We start from the raw sequence: 16,308 nt of genomic DNA on the forward strand, positions 1-16,308 counted from the left end.
AGAAATCACACAGAGAGTCTGAATTAGTTATAAAGTGATTGGCCCATTAGCTCAGGCTTCTTATTAACTCTTATAACTTATATTAACCCATTATTCTTATCTGTGTTAGCCACATGGCTTGGTACCTTTTTCAGCAGGGCAGGTCACATCTTTATTTTTCCGTTTCTGGGCAGGACTGAGGAGAGAGCTTCCTTCTTCCCAGAATTTTCCTGTTCTCATTGGCCCGCCTCTACTTCCTGTCTGGTTGTCCCACCTATATTTCCTGCCTGGCTACTGGCCAATCAATGTTTATTTAAAACATAATTGACAGAATACAGAATTGTCCCATACCAGCTTGTGTGGTTGATTCCATAAAAGTTCTTTTAATTTTTTAAAGGTAAAACTAAAACTTGAAAAATTAATGCATATGTGCAAAAATATCTAAATTTAAACAATCCTTAAATAGTAGCAGGTTAGTAAATCTGAACTTTAAACTAAAAGATGATTTCTGTTTTCAGTTTAAACTAATGATAGTATTCTAATGCAGTGACCTGTGAAGTGACACACTGGTTTGAATGTGGATAAGCTGCTGAACTAATTCTTTTCTCAAACAGAAATTAAGAAGCACTGCATGTATTCTAAGCAATACTTTTGAAGTATGGCCATTGAGAAGTAGCAGCTGAAGCTTTTCCTGAAATAAGAACACGAGTTAATCTAATTTTGGAAGCAAAAGTCTTAAGTTTCATAAATTTATGAACTATTAAATTGTGACTTTGCCTTTATTTTGTTTTTTTTGGTTTTTTTTTTTTTTTTTTTTTTTTGTTTTTCGAGAAAGGGTTTCTCTGTGGTTTTGGAGCCTGTCCTGGAACTAGCTCTTGTAGACCAGGCTGGTCTCGAACTCACAGAGATCCACCTGCCTCTGCCTCCCGAGTGCTGGGATTAAAAGCGTGCGCCACCACCGCCCGGCTATTTTGTTTAATTTTTGAAAACAGAATATCTCCGTGTAGTCCTGGCTGTTCTGGAACTTGCTCTGTAGACCAGGTTGGCCTCAAACTCAGAGATCCTCCCTCCTCTGTCTGCCAAGTGCTATGATTAAAGGTGGGTGCCCCCACCGCCTGGTTGCGACTTTGTCTTTTATGTGCATATCTATATTTCTACTTACTTGTCTTCTCAAAGTCTTAGTAAAAAGGACTTCTTTGAACATGCATGCCATGAAACACTTTAAGTGTAATTTTTCATTTCCTTTTGTAGATACAGAATCTTACCTTAATCAGTGTGGAGTTGCATGCTCGAACTAGAAGAGACTTACAACCAGATCCTGAGTTTGACCCAATCTGTGCTCTGTTCTACTGCATCTCATCTGACACTCCTCTCCCAGACACAGAGAAAACAGAACTCACAGGTGTGATAGTGATTGATAAAGACAAGACAGTCACCCATCAAGGTATTGTTTATTTTTAGTAAGGATGTGCTTGCCTAGTGAGTGTGTGTGTGTGTGTGTGTGTGTGTGTGTGTGTTTGTGTGTGTGTGTAGGTGGTGGGGATTGGACAGGATCTTACATAGCTCAGATTGGCTTGTTACTAGCTGTGTAGTTGAGGTTGACTTTGAGCTTTGATGTTCCAGCCTCTACTTCCTAAGTGCTAGAATCACAGGCATGTGCCAGCCACTCTTTTTTATTTATTTGTTTGTTTGTTTGTTTTGGTTTTTCAGGACAGGTTTTCTCTGTAGCTTTTGGAGCCTGTCCTCGAACTAGCTCTTGTAGACCAGGCTGGCCCGAACTCACAGAGATCTGCCTGCCTCTGCCTCCTGAGTGCTGGGATTAAAGGTGTGTGCCACCAGTCATTCTTAACAAAATTTCTTCTTAGCCGGGCGATGGTGGCGCACGCCTTTAATCCCAGCACTCGGGAGGCAGAGGCAGGCGGATCTCTGTGAGTTCGAGGCCAGCCTGGTCTACAAGAGCTAGTTCCAGGACAGGAACCAAAAGCTAGGGAGAAACCCTGTCTCGAAAATCAAAAAAAAAAAACAAAAACAAAAACAAAATTTCTTCTTGAAGAACCACAGCAATCAGGAAGACTCCTCTCTAATGTTGACCGAGGTTGGAGTATGAAGCTGTACATAACTTTTTCCTAGCCGGGCAGTGTGGCACACACCTTTAATCCCATTACTCGGGAGGCAGAGTCAGGCATTTCTCAGTTGGAGGCAAGCCTGGTCTACAGGGGGAGTTCAAGGACAGACTACAAAGCTACACAGAGAAACCCTGTCTCAAAAAACAAAACTCAAAAAAGCAAACAAACAAATAAACAAAACCCTTTTTCCTAGACTGATGATTCTTCCTTTGATTATTACAACCACAAGTAGAATAGAGATGGATAGAACACGGATCAGAGTGTGAGGCCTCCAGACTCTGCCCTCGGTGACACAAAGATCTTAGTAAAATTTCTAATTAACACATAGTTTGTACACTACTAATTATTCACAACAAATCCAAATAATCATATATAATTAGCTTGGGTAAACAAACTTCATTGTTTTCCAGTTTGCTACTAATACAAACTGTTTGCTTTAGACATTGTTAATTATTCTCATAGTTTGTAAGATATATTTTCTAACTGTTCATGTATCTTCCTAAATAAAGATATGTTTGGTTCAGAGGTTGTTCATATACCATATAAGCATTTAAGGAAATGCAGGTATTTCTCCGAAGTTGTAAAGGTAACCCTTATAAATTATTTGAGTACACTGAGGAAGATTGAGTATAAAAGAAAGCCATTAAGAATCTGATGTTTAATTGCCTAACATCGGCTAACAAGATAGTCATTGAATTTTTATGAATTCTTCATGATAGCCAGTGTTGGTCGTTTGAAATTAACCGTGGTGGGATGACTTTACATATGGAAATAGGCAAGCAAAGACACATTCAAATTTTTTTTTTCTTGAAGAGTTGTTACCCATTATCTAGCATACTAGTGATTAAAATATTTTCTATTAAGCAAAGGTATTCCCATTAGGAAAATTAAGCATAGAAACAAAGTAATTGTCTTTGCAAGTAATTTTATAAATGAAGACTTTAGTAGAATAACTGAAAATATGAAACTTGAATTTAAGTTACATGTTACATTAGAAAAACCATTAAAGAAAATCTTCAAGTAGTTGAACTATAGTTTTACTTGTAGGGTTCAGTTTTCATATTCTTTTACTTAAAAGTAAAGATTAATGTTACTTTAATAGTACATGAAGTAATGTTATATATAATATTTTATTCCTTAGATATCAGATATCAGACCCCACTACTTATCAGATCTGGAATTACAGGATTAGAAGTTACCTATGCTGCTGATGAGAAGGCGCTTTTTCAAGAAATTACAAATATAATAAAGAGGTATTATCTTGTATTTTCTGATTTTTTTTCCCCCTGGTCTTTCTTCTTCAGTCATTTCCTGCAGATGACATAAGATATAAAAGAGGACAAGAATCATTTCCAGGACCCTTGGAAGTATATAATTATCCTTAGAGAGGCTCCCACTTTCAGTCTCCTATCATCATTCCTGTGCCCATCAAATAAGAACAGGAAAAGCAATCTTCTGTTTCTTACAATTAAGGGAATAAAGAAAAATACTTGCTTCTAGCCTCTTAGTTGTATTTTAAGATGGTTTTGCTATGGTTCTGAAGTAATAGGAATTTGTACAAAAGTTCAGTTGTATTATTCACTTAAATAAGTTTCTACCTTGGGAACTAACTACCATTTCAGTAGTATTTTGACTTGTTTTTTAATTCTTTTTTATTTTAATAATGTATTTTTGTTGAAAGTAAAATTTTATGAGAGTTTATAAAGTTATTTTAAACAAAATCATTTTAATTTAAAATTACAATTTTTCCCACAGCCCCTTTCCCAAGAAATACAGAACAAGTGCAGTCTTAGTAAGATTAAACTCATTTTAGAAAATAAAATAACTCCTATAGTCACTTATTCTAAGTCATTCTGTAGGAGTTGTTCTACAGGTACCACTACACATCCTTCCCCTTGTACATATATATTCCATATTGGAATATATATGTTGATTTTTGTTCCTTACATCATGAAAAAATTGCTTCTTCTGGGCAAAGGTCCAAATGTTGTAATGTATGCACTTTGACCCACCTCCTTCTTTAGGTATGACCCTGATATTCTCCTAGGATATGAGATTCAGATGCATTCCTGGGGCTACCTCTTACAGAGGGCTGCTGCTCTAAGTGTCGACTTATGTCAGATGATCTCTCGAGTGCCGGGTACGTAGAGTTGCAAATGTTTTGTTACAACTACAGAGAAATTGTAAATGAGAAAATGTTAAAGGAAGTACTGTTATTCTAGCTCCATTTTTATACTAAATTGTGGTAAGTTCTAGATATAACTTCATACAAAACAGATTGGAAAAGTCTACCTTCACACTGTTATATATGCTGTTTTATGTGTTGGGGATTTTCCTACTTTTAATTATGTGTTCATATATAAATCTTTTTATAGCATTATACTGTCTGTTTCATCTTTAATGTGCTTTCTTCATCCAGTATCCTAGAACTGTTTTCCTATATTATACTATGTTTCCCATAGTCTTCACAGTTGTTGTGAAGCTGCTTCATATTTCCTCAGCTTCATAAACTGTAATGTTATTGTTTTTTCTGTTTTTATTGTTTTGCCCATTAAATTGGTAGGAGAGGAAGGGCCAAAGAGCAGTAATAGTTAAGATTAGTAGTTAAGTAATTGGCTTTTGATTTTTATTAGAGTATAAGTCTAAAAAGTAGTATGAATTTTGATTGTAATTCACTAAAGTTTTGGTGCTGTTTAGAGAGAGGGAGTAATAATTTTTATAATAAAATTATTTGTAATTTGTAAGTCTTTTGTTATTGTTTCTTTTCTTTCTTTTTTTTTCTTTTTGAGACAGAGCCTCTCTGTTTAACCTTGGTTGTTCTGGAATATAATCTATAGAACAGACTGGCCTTGAACTCACAAGAGATCTGCCTGCCTCTGCCTCCAGAGTGCTGGGATTAAAGGCGTGCACCACAATGCCCAGCTGTAAAACATTTTTTTCTATAACTAAAAATATCTTATTATCCATAGTCATTTTATTTTTTATTTTTAGTTTTTTCTTTTTAATGTTCTTTTAATTTTAATTTTTAATTTTAATTAAAGTCTAATCACATTATTCCCCCTTCTCTTTCTTCACTCTAGTTCCTTTTTGTCCCCTTTCTCTAACACCTTCACCCCACATCTCCTCAAATAGGTGGCCTCTTTTCCTTTGATGATGATGATGACTATAATTATTATATACATTATTATGTAATATATAAACACAGCAATATATGAATACAACCTACTGCATTAATTTAATGTTCCTTTATATGTACATGATTTCAAGGCTGACTCCTTAGTATTGGATACTAATTAGGGTGCTCGTCCCTGGAAGAGACTAATTCAGCAGTCATTAGTTGCCTATATAACTACATTTTTTTTTAGTTTGTTTTGGTTCCCACAGCTTTATGGGACAGTTTTCTAAGTGTTCAGGAGAGGCAGCCCTCAGATACATTGTTAATTACATTTAGTTGATTGTAAGAGATAAGGATCAAAAGAATGATGAAGTTAATGTCCTACATTAGGTGTGTAGCTCAGCAGTAGAGTGTCTAAAGGTTTTGAGTTTGATCCCCAGCACCACAGGAAAGGAGGGAAGTATGGAGGAAGGAAAGAAATGGAAAGGAGAAGGAGGAAGGGAGGGAAGGAGAGCTCACATCCTTTCTCAGAATCACTGCTAAAACTTTATTAAGTGTCGTGAGCCACGCCATGTTGCAGTCTCCCATTTACAATTAAGCAACAGAGTAAACACAAAGGGTGTGTGGTTTGTTAAGTAACACAGTAGTAGTCCAGTGCACAGGTTCTGGAGCAAAGACTCCCCAGGTTCAAACTCTGCCTGTGCACCCATATAATGTCAAGCAAATTACAGAATAGATCCAATACTTGATTTACTTCTCTGGAGAGTGGAGGTTCTTTTTTTTTTAAATATTTATTCATTTATTATGTATACAATATTCTGTCTGCATGCATGCCTGCAGGCCAGAAGAAGGCACCAGACCTCATTACAGATGGTTGTAAGCTACCATGTGGTTGCTGGGAATTGAACTCAGGACCTTTGAAAGAGCAAGCAATGCTCTTAACCACTGAGCCATCTCTCCAGCCCCAGAGTGGAGGTTCTTAAAGGACTTTCAAGGTGGTTGTAATGGAGCCTGAAGACAGTAAACACTGTATAAGTGTTGTGCTGACTTAGTAAAATGAAATTTTTGAATATTATCTTTTTAGCATAAAGAAAGAAATGAGAGTTGTGTGGGTCCATGGCCTTCAAGGTGAAGTGATCCTTGTATAGAATACTACTTGGTTTTTTTTTCATGTATGGAGTTTTCAAAAACAGGAATTTTATTAAAAATAAGATTGTAAGATAAAGTCATTATGAAATTGTTTTTCACTGTTGCTTCTGTCCAGGAATGACACCTTGCTTGTCATTCAGTGGGTGAGCAAATGTTCATTCTCAGTTCAGTGTCTTAAGCCTCACACTCAGAAAAATCTCTGACCACAAAATGCCACTCTCACTATCCCGCTGTATGAGCTACAACTTTCCCTACAGTTCTCCACACTAACACCCTACAGTTTCATTACGTGGATATGCATAAAGTTCATATTTTCCTCAGGATCACAGACTGATTTCACGATCCTAATCTGAGCAAAGAATAGTCCAACTAATTGTCTTTGAAGAGAATGTTTGTTTCTAGAAACGGAAGCTTTGTCATTAACGTACAACCTGAATATTCTTTTGCTCATTTCAATGGTAATTATTTCCCAGTGCTTATCCACTATCTTCAGTGGATACATTTTTAGGAATTGAGTAATGTAAAGAGTTCATGTAGATGTAAAGATGGTATATTTCCATTTTACACAATCTAATCAGAGAAACGACATACAGTAATATGCTCATGGCAGTCTTGGCATTGTAAAGATACTTTTAAAATGTTTTGAGCCCATATGCACTTCCTTTAGTGAATATCTACTATATGCTGAAATATTAAGCCCTGAATATTACAGGTAAGGGCATAGGCTACAATGATATTACAAAAAAATCCAGGAAGAAGCAAAAATTTCAAGTCAGATACTACTTGTTTTTTTACCATATGACCTGGGACAAGATGTAATGTTTCTAAGCAGAATTCACATGGTACAAAATGAAATTTATAGTGAAGGTGCTAGTAAAGGAAGCAGTGTTGGTAACGTTCCTAGAACACGATAGATGTATAAGATACAATACACATTTTTAAATATTTTATAACCTCTAGTCAGCTGTGTTAACTAAATTTATTGTTATTTTAATTTTTTAATTATCACCCATGAAGTGACTCAGTTCTCTTTGCTCTAAGGAACTCTCATAGTTTAAGAGATTTGTCCTGAGTTTCTCAAACTTTGAGAGAATTATGTATATTAATAACTGCCATTTGGGGCTGGGAAGAGGGCGTAGTCAACGTGGTGCTTTTATGAGGACCTCAGCTGCATCCTCAGTGCTCAGTAAAACTAGCTATGGTGGTAGGCACCTTTTATCCCAGCCCTGGGAGGTGAAGCAGGAGTATTACAGGAGTTACCAGCAAGCTAGCCTCGATAAATGAATCAGTACTAGGTTCAGTGGTGGGAATGTCTCAATAAATGAGGTGGAGAAGCAATTGAGGAAGACACCCAGTGTCAGCTTCTGGTCCCTGTGCACATGTGCAGGCACACACACTGCCAATACAAACTATCTTATTTTCCCCCAAAAAACAACTGGTTTATCAATGGAATTTTTGTTGTTTTTGTTTTGTTTTAACATAGGGTCTTACTATAACTTAGGTTGACCTTGAACTTGTGGTATTACTGCTTCTACCACTGTGAACAGGGATTACAAACTTAGAAGCAATGGACATTTTTTATGCTAAAGGGAAAAAAACCAGAAACAAACAAAAGTGTTGTAGCATTATGTGTTAACCAAAAGTAACAGCACAAATTGCTAAATTAAAAGATGGCTATTGTTTAAATTTACACAGTCCTGGCACATCTTGACTGGCACTTCACTTAGTGGAGGATGTTACGGGAGCTAGAGGTTATGGTGCCCGAGGAACTTCTTGGGGAGGAGGACATAAAACAGCAAATTTCAGCGAGTTTGGTTTATAGTGTTAGGTTTTCTGCATTACCAGTGTTGTTTGGCTTTGCTGGATGGAATAAAAGTTGTTGCAAACAAATAAATGGAATAAAATTGTTGCATTTATTGAGCATTGGCTATAGCCTTTCAGTTCAGATTAAAATTTGAGAATTATATAGACACCAGCACCCATGAACACTTGAAAGACTTTATGATTTATCAAAAATCAAAACACTGATTTTTAGTTTCAGTTTGGATTTTCAATTCTTCACCAATAGAACCTGACTTGGTTATGGCTGGAGTTCACCCATTGTCTTGTACTTCAGTTATACCTCATTCGCCGTCATTTCCCTTACGTCCTGTGCTGCTTGTGCTGCTTCAGAACACTAAGCCCACACTTGAGATGCAGAAACCAGGTCCCTTAGTTCCCTCTGAACATCTTAAAAGTGCAGTTAAGTCAAGTAAGGGAAAAAAATGTAAGAGGGTGAAAAAGAAATGATCAGTCTATATGATCTAATGAAGCATTCACAGTTCAAAAATTACAACTTCATCAGTGTTAATTAAAAACAAGAATTGTACCACTGGAATTTTTAACTACTTATTTTGTAGTTCAAATAATAGAATATTTTCAACTATGTAATACTTGAGGGTACAGGAAAAAACTATCAGTATATTGTTAAAATTGACAAAAATAAGAAAGTAACATTTTTCTCAACCTTAAAATAAGGCAGTAAAATTTTAATTACTATGATGAAACTTTTATATGCAAAATTATGTACTTAAAAATTAAAAAGTAAGAGTAAGATTTTGAAGATACCTTACTTTTTTATTAATAGGAATTACACTCAAAGTACATTTTCAAACATCACTGAAGTGTTTTCATTGAGAAATATTCAAATTAAAACAGTTTTGGATTTTGTGTAGATAAAAATAAATATACATAGTTGTCTCTTAATATCCTGGGATACCACAGCCACAGACAGCTGGATCAAAAATGCATGCGCACTAAACAACTATTTACATTGTACTTGGTATTCTAAACAATATGGTGATGTGTGTGGATGTAGCTATGCATAGATCTTACACAAATACTGAGCCATTTATTTAAGAAGTGTTTTACATGTTTTACTACCTACAAGATATCCAGGAACCATTCTCTATAGATACCAAGGGACAAGTGTATATACTATATAGAAAGACGAAGAGAATGCTTGTGTCTTTATATTTATTTTACAAACTTCCTATGTGATTTAAAAAATTGTTTTTGTTAAAATAATAAGTATTCCATTGTTCTAATATTAAATAGACTGAATCAAATTTTACCTTTAGTCTTAATTCTTACTTTTGTTACTTTCATTTTCTTTGGCATAATTTACCTGAAAGCTTATTTTCTGCTTCTCTTGATACAATATGCATTCTTTTTTATAGATGACAAGACTGAAAACAGATTTGCAGCGGAAAGAGATGACTATGGATCAGATACAATGAGTGAGATCAACATTGTTGGCAGAATTACGCTAAACCTTTGGAGAATCATGAGAAACGAGGTGAGGTATTTTATTTAAAATTTGGAAATAAGATTAGATCAGTATAACAGTTTACTCATTATAGAGTATTAGTAAAAATTCTCTATGATTTGTGACCTATTATTGTTGTATGTAATTAAAGTTGCAAAATACTTTATAAAATGACAAAATAAAATTACACCTTCATTGTTTTTCTATTTCTGTCTAACTTAACAACTAGGAAAATCAGAATCATTGTACATACATCAGGAATTCATGGCTAGCCTCGACCCTTGAAAGTAAAGTCTATAACTGTAATAAAATATTGTGGTATTTGTGTTTAATATTGTATAATTTCATCATTTTAAGAAAATCTAGTCTAGACTTAGGAAGGAAACTCATAATAAATACATTTAAATACCGAGCCAAACTGGAGAGAAACTATTTGGAAATAGCTAATAGTGGCATCCCGTTGGATAGGCTTTTGGGTTAAATAATTTCACCAAGCTCTCCGTTAATTTGCAATCCTTTGTAGAAATAGTTATTTCACACACAATAAAAGTAAGCTTGTAGAGCTTACTAGATGATATTTGCATCTTTGAAGTTGTTTGTTTTTTCTATGTGAAATATAAAGATTCATACTATAGGTTTTTAGATTTTGGACTTTGAATAATAAATAACAGCTAAAGCGATTAGATGAAAATTCATTCTCCAATGTTGTCTGCTATTTGAAACTATTTTTTCATTATACGCTTTCTATCTTTCCCTTGTTGTTCAGTGATTGTGTAGCTATCCGGGACTTATGTTAAACACTGACTTTCCAAGCATGCTGGAACATTGTCACATGCAAATCATACTGGAAAAAGCAATGGGTTCTTTATAAAAATTATGTAGCCTCGTTCTTCTTTGTGCCCTGTGTCTGAAGTTGTACTCACATTTAATCTAACTTGAAACTGTGCATTATATGAATCTGCTTAAGGATAATTTTATTTTGTGTGTAATTTTATTTATGTGGTGTGTAAGGATTTGGGTATACATATGTTGGTGGAAGCCAGAGGTAAACCTTGGGTATCATTTCTGAGGAGCCATCCACCTTGTATTTTGAAACAGGGTCTCTCATAAATCTGGAGTGTACCACTGCCCCAGTACTCAGATTTCAAACTGTGCTAACACAAGTGACCGTTTTACATGGGTTTGGGGAATTGAATTAAGATTCCCATGAAGCACTTGACCAAGTGAACCATCTCCCCAGCCCATCGCTTTTTATCCTGAGTGATAGTTATAATACGTCTCTCAAGCCTTTGACCTGAGCTAGCCTTGAGTATTTGCTTCATACTAGAGACATTCAGATTATGTTTTCTGAATTGGAATAGTTACAAAAGCTCCTTTTTAATCTTTGCGTCTTGCCGGGCAGTGGTGGCGCACGCCTTTAATCCCAGCACTCGGGAGGCAGAGGCAGGCGGATCTCTGAGTTCGAGGCCAGCCTGGTCTACAAGAGCTAGTTCCAGGACAGGAACCAAAAGCTACGGAGAAACCCTGTCTTGAAAATTTAAAAAAAAAACAAACAAAAAAACAGTGTAATCTTTGTGTCTTTTATTTGTTTCTCTCATGGTGCTTGGCAATTTGTAGCTTGTGTGATTCCTCACATAAAATTTCTGCTGTTCCCACTGGGGAACTTCGAGTCCTTAATGATAAACCCACTGCCTCTTAAATAATTTTTATTAGATGTATATTAACTACTTAAAGGAATATATGACTCTTACTCTGAAAACTGAAACCATTTACAGACCTTCTAAATCATCGATTCCATCTAGGCTTTCAGATTCTATCAAGTCGTTTGGCAGTACAGAGAACAGAGTGTTATGTTAGATTTGACCATTTAGATTTTTCAACTTCCTTTACAAACCTAATTTTCCTGTATGGTAGCTCTCTAGTCTCTGGTCCTAATTTCTCCATATGGTCCCTCCGGTATGATCGCTTCCCTCATTGTCCGCATTCAAAGAAAGCCATTTAGATCTATTCTCCAGATCACTAACTTGACCTGTAGTCCATGCTGTACCTGCTGCTCTCAGGCGAACCTCATCTGCTGTTGTCATGCCTTTGCAGTCCTTCCTTGTTTATACTTGTTGGGTCTTTACCTTATCCCATTGCCTTTTTACCTTTGTCAGTCAGCAAGAGAGACAGAAAGAGAATGTGAGTCCTGAAGTATGCCATTGCTTCGGAGGTGACAAGTTTTAAGTAAAATAGACCAGTTTGGATCACTTTTATACTTCTGGATTGTTAATGTGGAAAAATTTTATACCCAGTAAGCTATACATATTTTGAATTAATTATGTATAGATTGCTTGTAACAGATAATCTTTACAAATGGCTTTCATGTCATCTATGAAAAATTCTAAGTGATATTAAGACTTTTTAAAACCTAATGACCTGGGATTGACTTAGAAAAAAAACAAATGATCTACATAAATATAATTATGCCTTACACTTTTTTTTTAAGGTTGCTCTGACTAACTACACTTTTGAAAATGTGAGCTTTCACGTTCTCCATCAGCGTTTTCCCCTTTTTACCTTCCGCGTCTTGTCAGACTGGTTTGATAACAAGACAGATCTCTACAGGTAATGTTTACCACACCCAAAAGGCGACTGTATCTTTTTATTTATTTTAAATCAGTTTTAGGGGCTGGAGAGACATCTCTGCAGTTTTAAGCACTGGCTGCTCTTCCAAAGCCAGGTTTGATTCCCAGCACTCACGTGGCATCTCACAACTGTCTGTAACTCCAGTTCTAGGGAGTCCAGTGCCTTCTGGCATCTGCAGCCACCAGGCACACATACGGTGCACTGTCACACATGCCAGCAAAGCACTCCTACACATAAAATATTAATTTTAAAAATAGAATTGAGTCACTATTATTGAGCTTTATATTAATATACAATAAAATGCAGACTTCTAAAGTGTGTTGTTCTAGGACTCTGAGGAATATATACACTCACTCTGTAGTACCCAGATAAGAAGGATAACTATCTACAAGGAAATACTTAAACAGATTTATAGTCAGTCTACCCAGACCCTAACTATCCACAATAATACTAATTAGATTTATATTAAATACTAATTAGATTTCTATTAGCTGATTGTTTTTGCCACAGGTAGAACATCATAGAAATGGAAATGTTAGTAATCTTTTGCTTTTGTCGAACTTCCTTGAAGAAACTGAACTATACTTTTTAAGTTGTAACTGTTGTGAGATTTAATATGTTACATGTTATTCATTCTTAATATTCAGTAATACCTATGTGAAATGCCTAACAGTTTATTTGTTTATTTAACTCTTAATAGACACCAATGTGGACTGTAGCTACTATGAATAAAGCTATCATGTAATATCATGTAATAACTGTGTATGCAAGTCTATGTGAACTTAAATTTTCATTTCAGTAGTTGACGGATTTCTAGGCCACATGGTTGGTTAGTGTCTGCTGCCATTGTCTGTTTCCTTTGGTAGTTCATCTACTGCAAGTTTGCTGGAAATAAATTGTCCCAGCACTTACCTACAAAAAGGAGAAAAGAAAATATTTCTGACTGATATTTTACTGTCTCGTTCTATGATTGAGTTTTGCTTTGTTTTCTGTTTCTTTTTTTTTTTTTTAATTCTTAATTTTTTTTTATTAAGAAAGAAAAAAAAATTTTCCGCCTCCTCCCAGCCTCCCACTCCTCCCACTCTCCCCCCCCTAACTTCCCCCCCTCCTAACCTCCCCCCCCCCCCCTCCCCCCCCCCCCCCCGTCTGAAGAGCAGTCAGGGTTCCCTGCCCTGTGGAAAGTCCGAAGTCCTCCCCCCTCCATCCTGGTCTAGGAAGGTGAACATCCAAACTGGCTAGGCCCCCACAAAGCCAGAGCTAGAAGTAGGATCAAAACCCAGTGCCATTGTCCTTGGCTTCTCAGCAGCCCTCATTGTCCGTCATATTCAGAGAGTCCGGGTTTATCCCCTGCTTTTCGAGTCACAATTCAGCTGGCATTGGTGAGCTCCCAATAGATCAGTCCCACTGTCTCCGTGGGTGGTTGCACCCCTCTTGGTCCTGACTTCCTTGCTCATCTTCTCCCTCCTTCTGTTCCTCATTGGGACTTTGGGAGCTCAGTCCAGTGTTCCAGTGTGGGTCCATCGCCAGATGAAGGTTCTATGGTGATATGCAAAATATTCATCAGTAAGACTATAGGATAGGATCATTTCAGGTTCCCTATCTTCAGCTGCCCCAGGAAGTAACTGGGGACCTCTCCTTAGGCACCTGGAAGCCCCTCTAGGTCCAAGTCTCTTCCCAACCCTACGATGGCTCCCTTAATTAAGATATGTGCTTCCCTGCTCCCCTATCCTACCTTCCTGTATCCCAATCATCCCGTTGCCCCAAGTTCTCCCCATCCAACCCTTCTCACTTTTCTCCCCATCTCCCCTTACCCCCCTCCCACCCCACCCTTAAGATCCCGATTTTTTGCCTGGCAATCTTGTCTACTTCCCCTACCCAGGAGGATAGCTATATGTTTTTCTTTGGGTTCACCTTCTTATTTAGCTTCTTTAGGATATCAAAATAAAGACTCACTGACCTTTATTTGTGGCTAGAAACCAACTATGAGTGAGTACATCCCATGTTCATCTTTTTGGGTCTGGGTTACCTCACTCAGGATAGTATTTTCTATTTCCATCCATTTGCATGCAAAATTTGAGAAGTCATTGTTTTTTACTGCTGAGTAGTACTCTAATGCTGTTTTCTGTTTCTTAACTACTATAAAGATTTTGATTGCCTTTCCTTCTTCCTTTCATTGTTTCTGTGAAGGTTATTCAGATATTCCTAATTTGTCCAATTCATTTGATTTCTTTCTTCTTTTTAAAGACACAATATCTGTACATAGCCTAGAGTAGCCTTGGACTCTAACATAACCCAAGAAGACCTCCAACTTGGATGCTCCCCCCTCAGTCTCCCAAATGCTAGGATTACAGTTGTACAAAACAACACTCAGCTCACTGTTAGTCTGTGTAAGAAATAGAGTGGATTTGAAGGAATTACTCATTCCTCCTGTTCGGCCTTAGTCTTTGGAAGTTCTTTTCTGGGGCATTAGGGTGAGATTCCTCCGCATTCCTATTCTTACCATAGTGGGAAAACCCTTGATTTTGTATAACTACCAGTTTCTGGGTCCAGAAAGGTTTTCTGCCTGTGTCCAGAGGTAGGCAGAGACTCTCCTGCTTCTTCCTTAGATGCTGAGCTCCTTTGCTTAAGTTCTGTGCTGGGAAGTGTCCTGCCCCTTTACCACTACCTGGTGCTCTTCTGTGTTTGGGAATGGCCTATACCACTCCAGATGTTTCCTAAGCACTTCTAAATTATCAGGCCTTAGGCTTCAAAAGGAGAAAGGCAGGTGACCAGTATTTAAAAATGAGTGCATTTTGCCTTATTAAATATAAAGTTAAATTCTGGTAAAGATGGAAGAGATACAGCTTTAAAAAAAACAACTCTCATGTATTTGAGAAAACAATTTTTACAGAAAACAGGTTTTTTTTAGTACAATATATTCTGTTTATGGTTTTCCCCTCCCCCAGATCCTTCCAGCTCCTCCCCACTTCCCCAGCCACCCAGTTCCCACACCCTATCTCTCTCAAGGTATCTGCTTATCTTCCATTTCATTTTGAGGAACCTCAGAGAAGTAAAGTAAACTACAGTAAGGCTGAGGCTTATGTCAAAGCTTCACAGAGAAGTTAGGTTGTAGTTCAGTAATAGAGTGTTGATTCAAGAAAAGAATCATACATAAACCAGTCAATAATATTTATATTCTACTTATTAAAAATTATGTTTGTTAAGGTATGGTATAGTGCTGCTCTAAATGCATGTCTTGCCACCTCTAATTAGATATTATTCTGAATAGGTAACTTTTTGCCAAGTTAAGTAGAATACTGGACCTGGGTTAGCAAAATCAGGGTGAAATATGAAACTTGTTATTCTTATGATACCTTATCATAAGTTCTATTTTAAATTTTGCGTACTATTACTGAGTTTTATTCCTTGAAGTTCTCCGGCATTTAACTCCTTAATATACTTTATATATTGCACTCTCTCCTTTAGTAACCTCACTTTATCTGTATTCATGTATGGGTTCTTTTTTGACAGATGGAAAATGGTTGATCATTATGTTAGCCGTGTTCGTGGAAATCTCCAGATGTTAGAACAATTGGACCTAATTGGAAAAACCAGTGAAATGGCCAGACTTTTTGGCATTCAGTTTTTACATGTATTAACAAGAGGTTCACAGGTAGAAATTTTTCTTGTACACTTTAAAGTACTACATAAATGAGATGCTTATTCTTGACCTGAGTAGGTTTTTAAAGCAAGAACCATGCTGCTCTTCCTGGTTCAGTAATCTGGAGGAAGGTTCCACCGCAACAGTTCCCATGGCCTGTGACCCCCAAAGTGTCCTTGTTGGGGTCTCACTGTGGGAAAGTTCTTACTCTGGCCACCTCCCCAGTGATCACCTGTGTCCTTAGCCTTCAAGTGCCTGAGTGTGTGTGTAACTTATTGGGCCGCCAGGCCTGGGAAAGCTGTTGGAATGAATATGTAGTTTTCTTTTAAATGTTAAAATAAAGGTTTGTATCGCCTTTTCTTAA

The 16,308-nt window shown here is 36.7% G+C and overlaps 1 protein-coding gene across 3 annotated transcripts in view; it reads left to right on the forward strand.

Annotated features, from left to right (window-relative positions):
- Positions 1 to 16,308, forward strand: part of Rev3l (REV3 like, DNA directed polymerase zeta catalytic subunit) — a 143,648-nt gene that overhangs the window by 97,155 nt on the left and 30,185 nt on the right. For all 3 annotated transcript variants that reach the window (XR_003378363.1, XM_005363542.3, XM_026787333.1), the window contains exons 17-22: positions 1,231 to 1,423; positions 3,247 to 3,358; positions 4,130 to 4,245; positions 9,588 to 9,706; positions 12,165 to 12,283; positions 15,815 to 15,956. Coding sequence is in view for 2 of the 3 variants with exons in the window: in XM_005363542.3 (XP_005363599.1) it covers positions 1,231 to 1,423; positions 3,247 to 3,358; positions 4,130 to 4,245; positions 9,588 to 9,706; positions 12,165 to 12,283; positions 15,815 to 15,956 (801 nt within the window). In the remaining variant the exon portion in view is untranslated. The remainder of the gene's footprint in view (positions 1 to 1,230; positions 1,424 to 3,246; positions 3,359 to 4,129; positions 4,246 to 9,587; positions 9,707 to 12,164; positions 12,284 to 15,814; positions 15,957 to 16,308) is intronic.

The sequence above is a fragment of the Microtus ochrogaster genome, linkage group LG9 (genome assembly GCF_000317375.1).
Source record: "Microtus ochrogaster isolate Prairie Vole_2 linkage group LG9, MicOch1.0, whole genome shotgun sequence".
NCBI lineage: Eukaryota > Metazoa > Chordata > Mammalia > Rodentia > Cricetidae > Microtus > Microtus ochrogaster.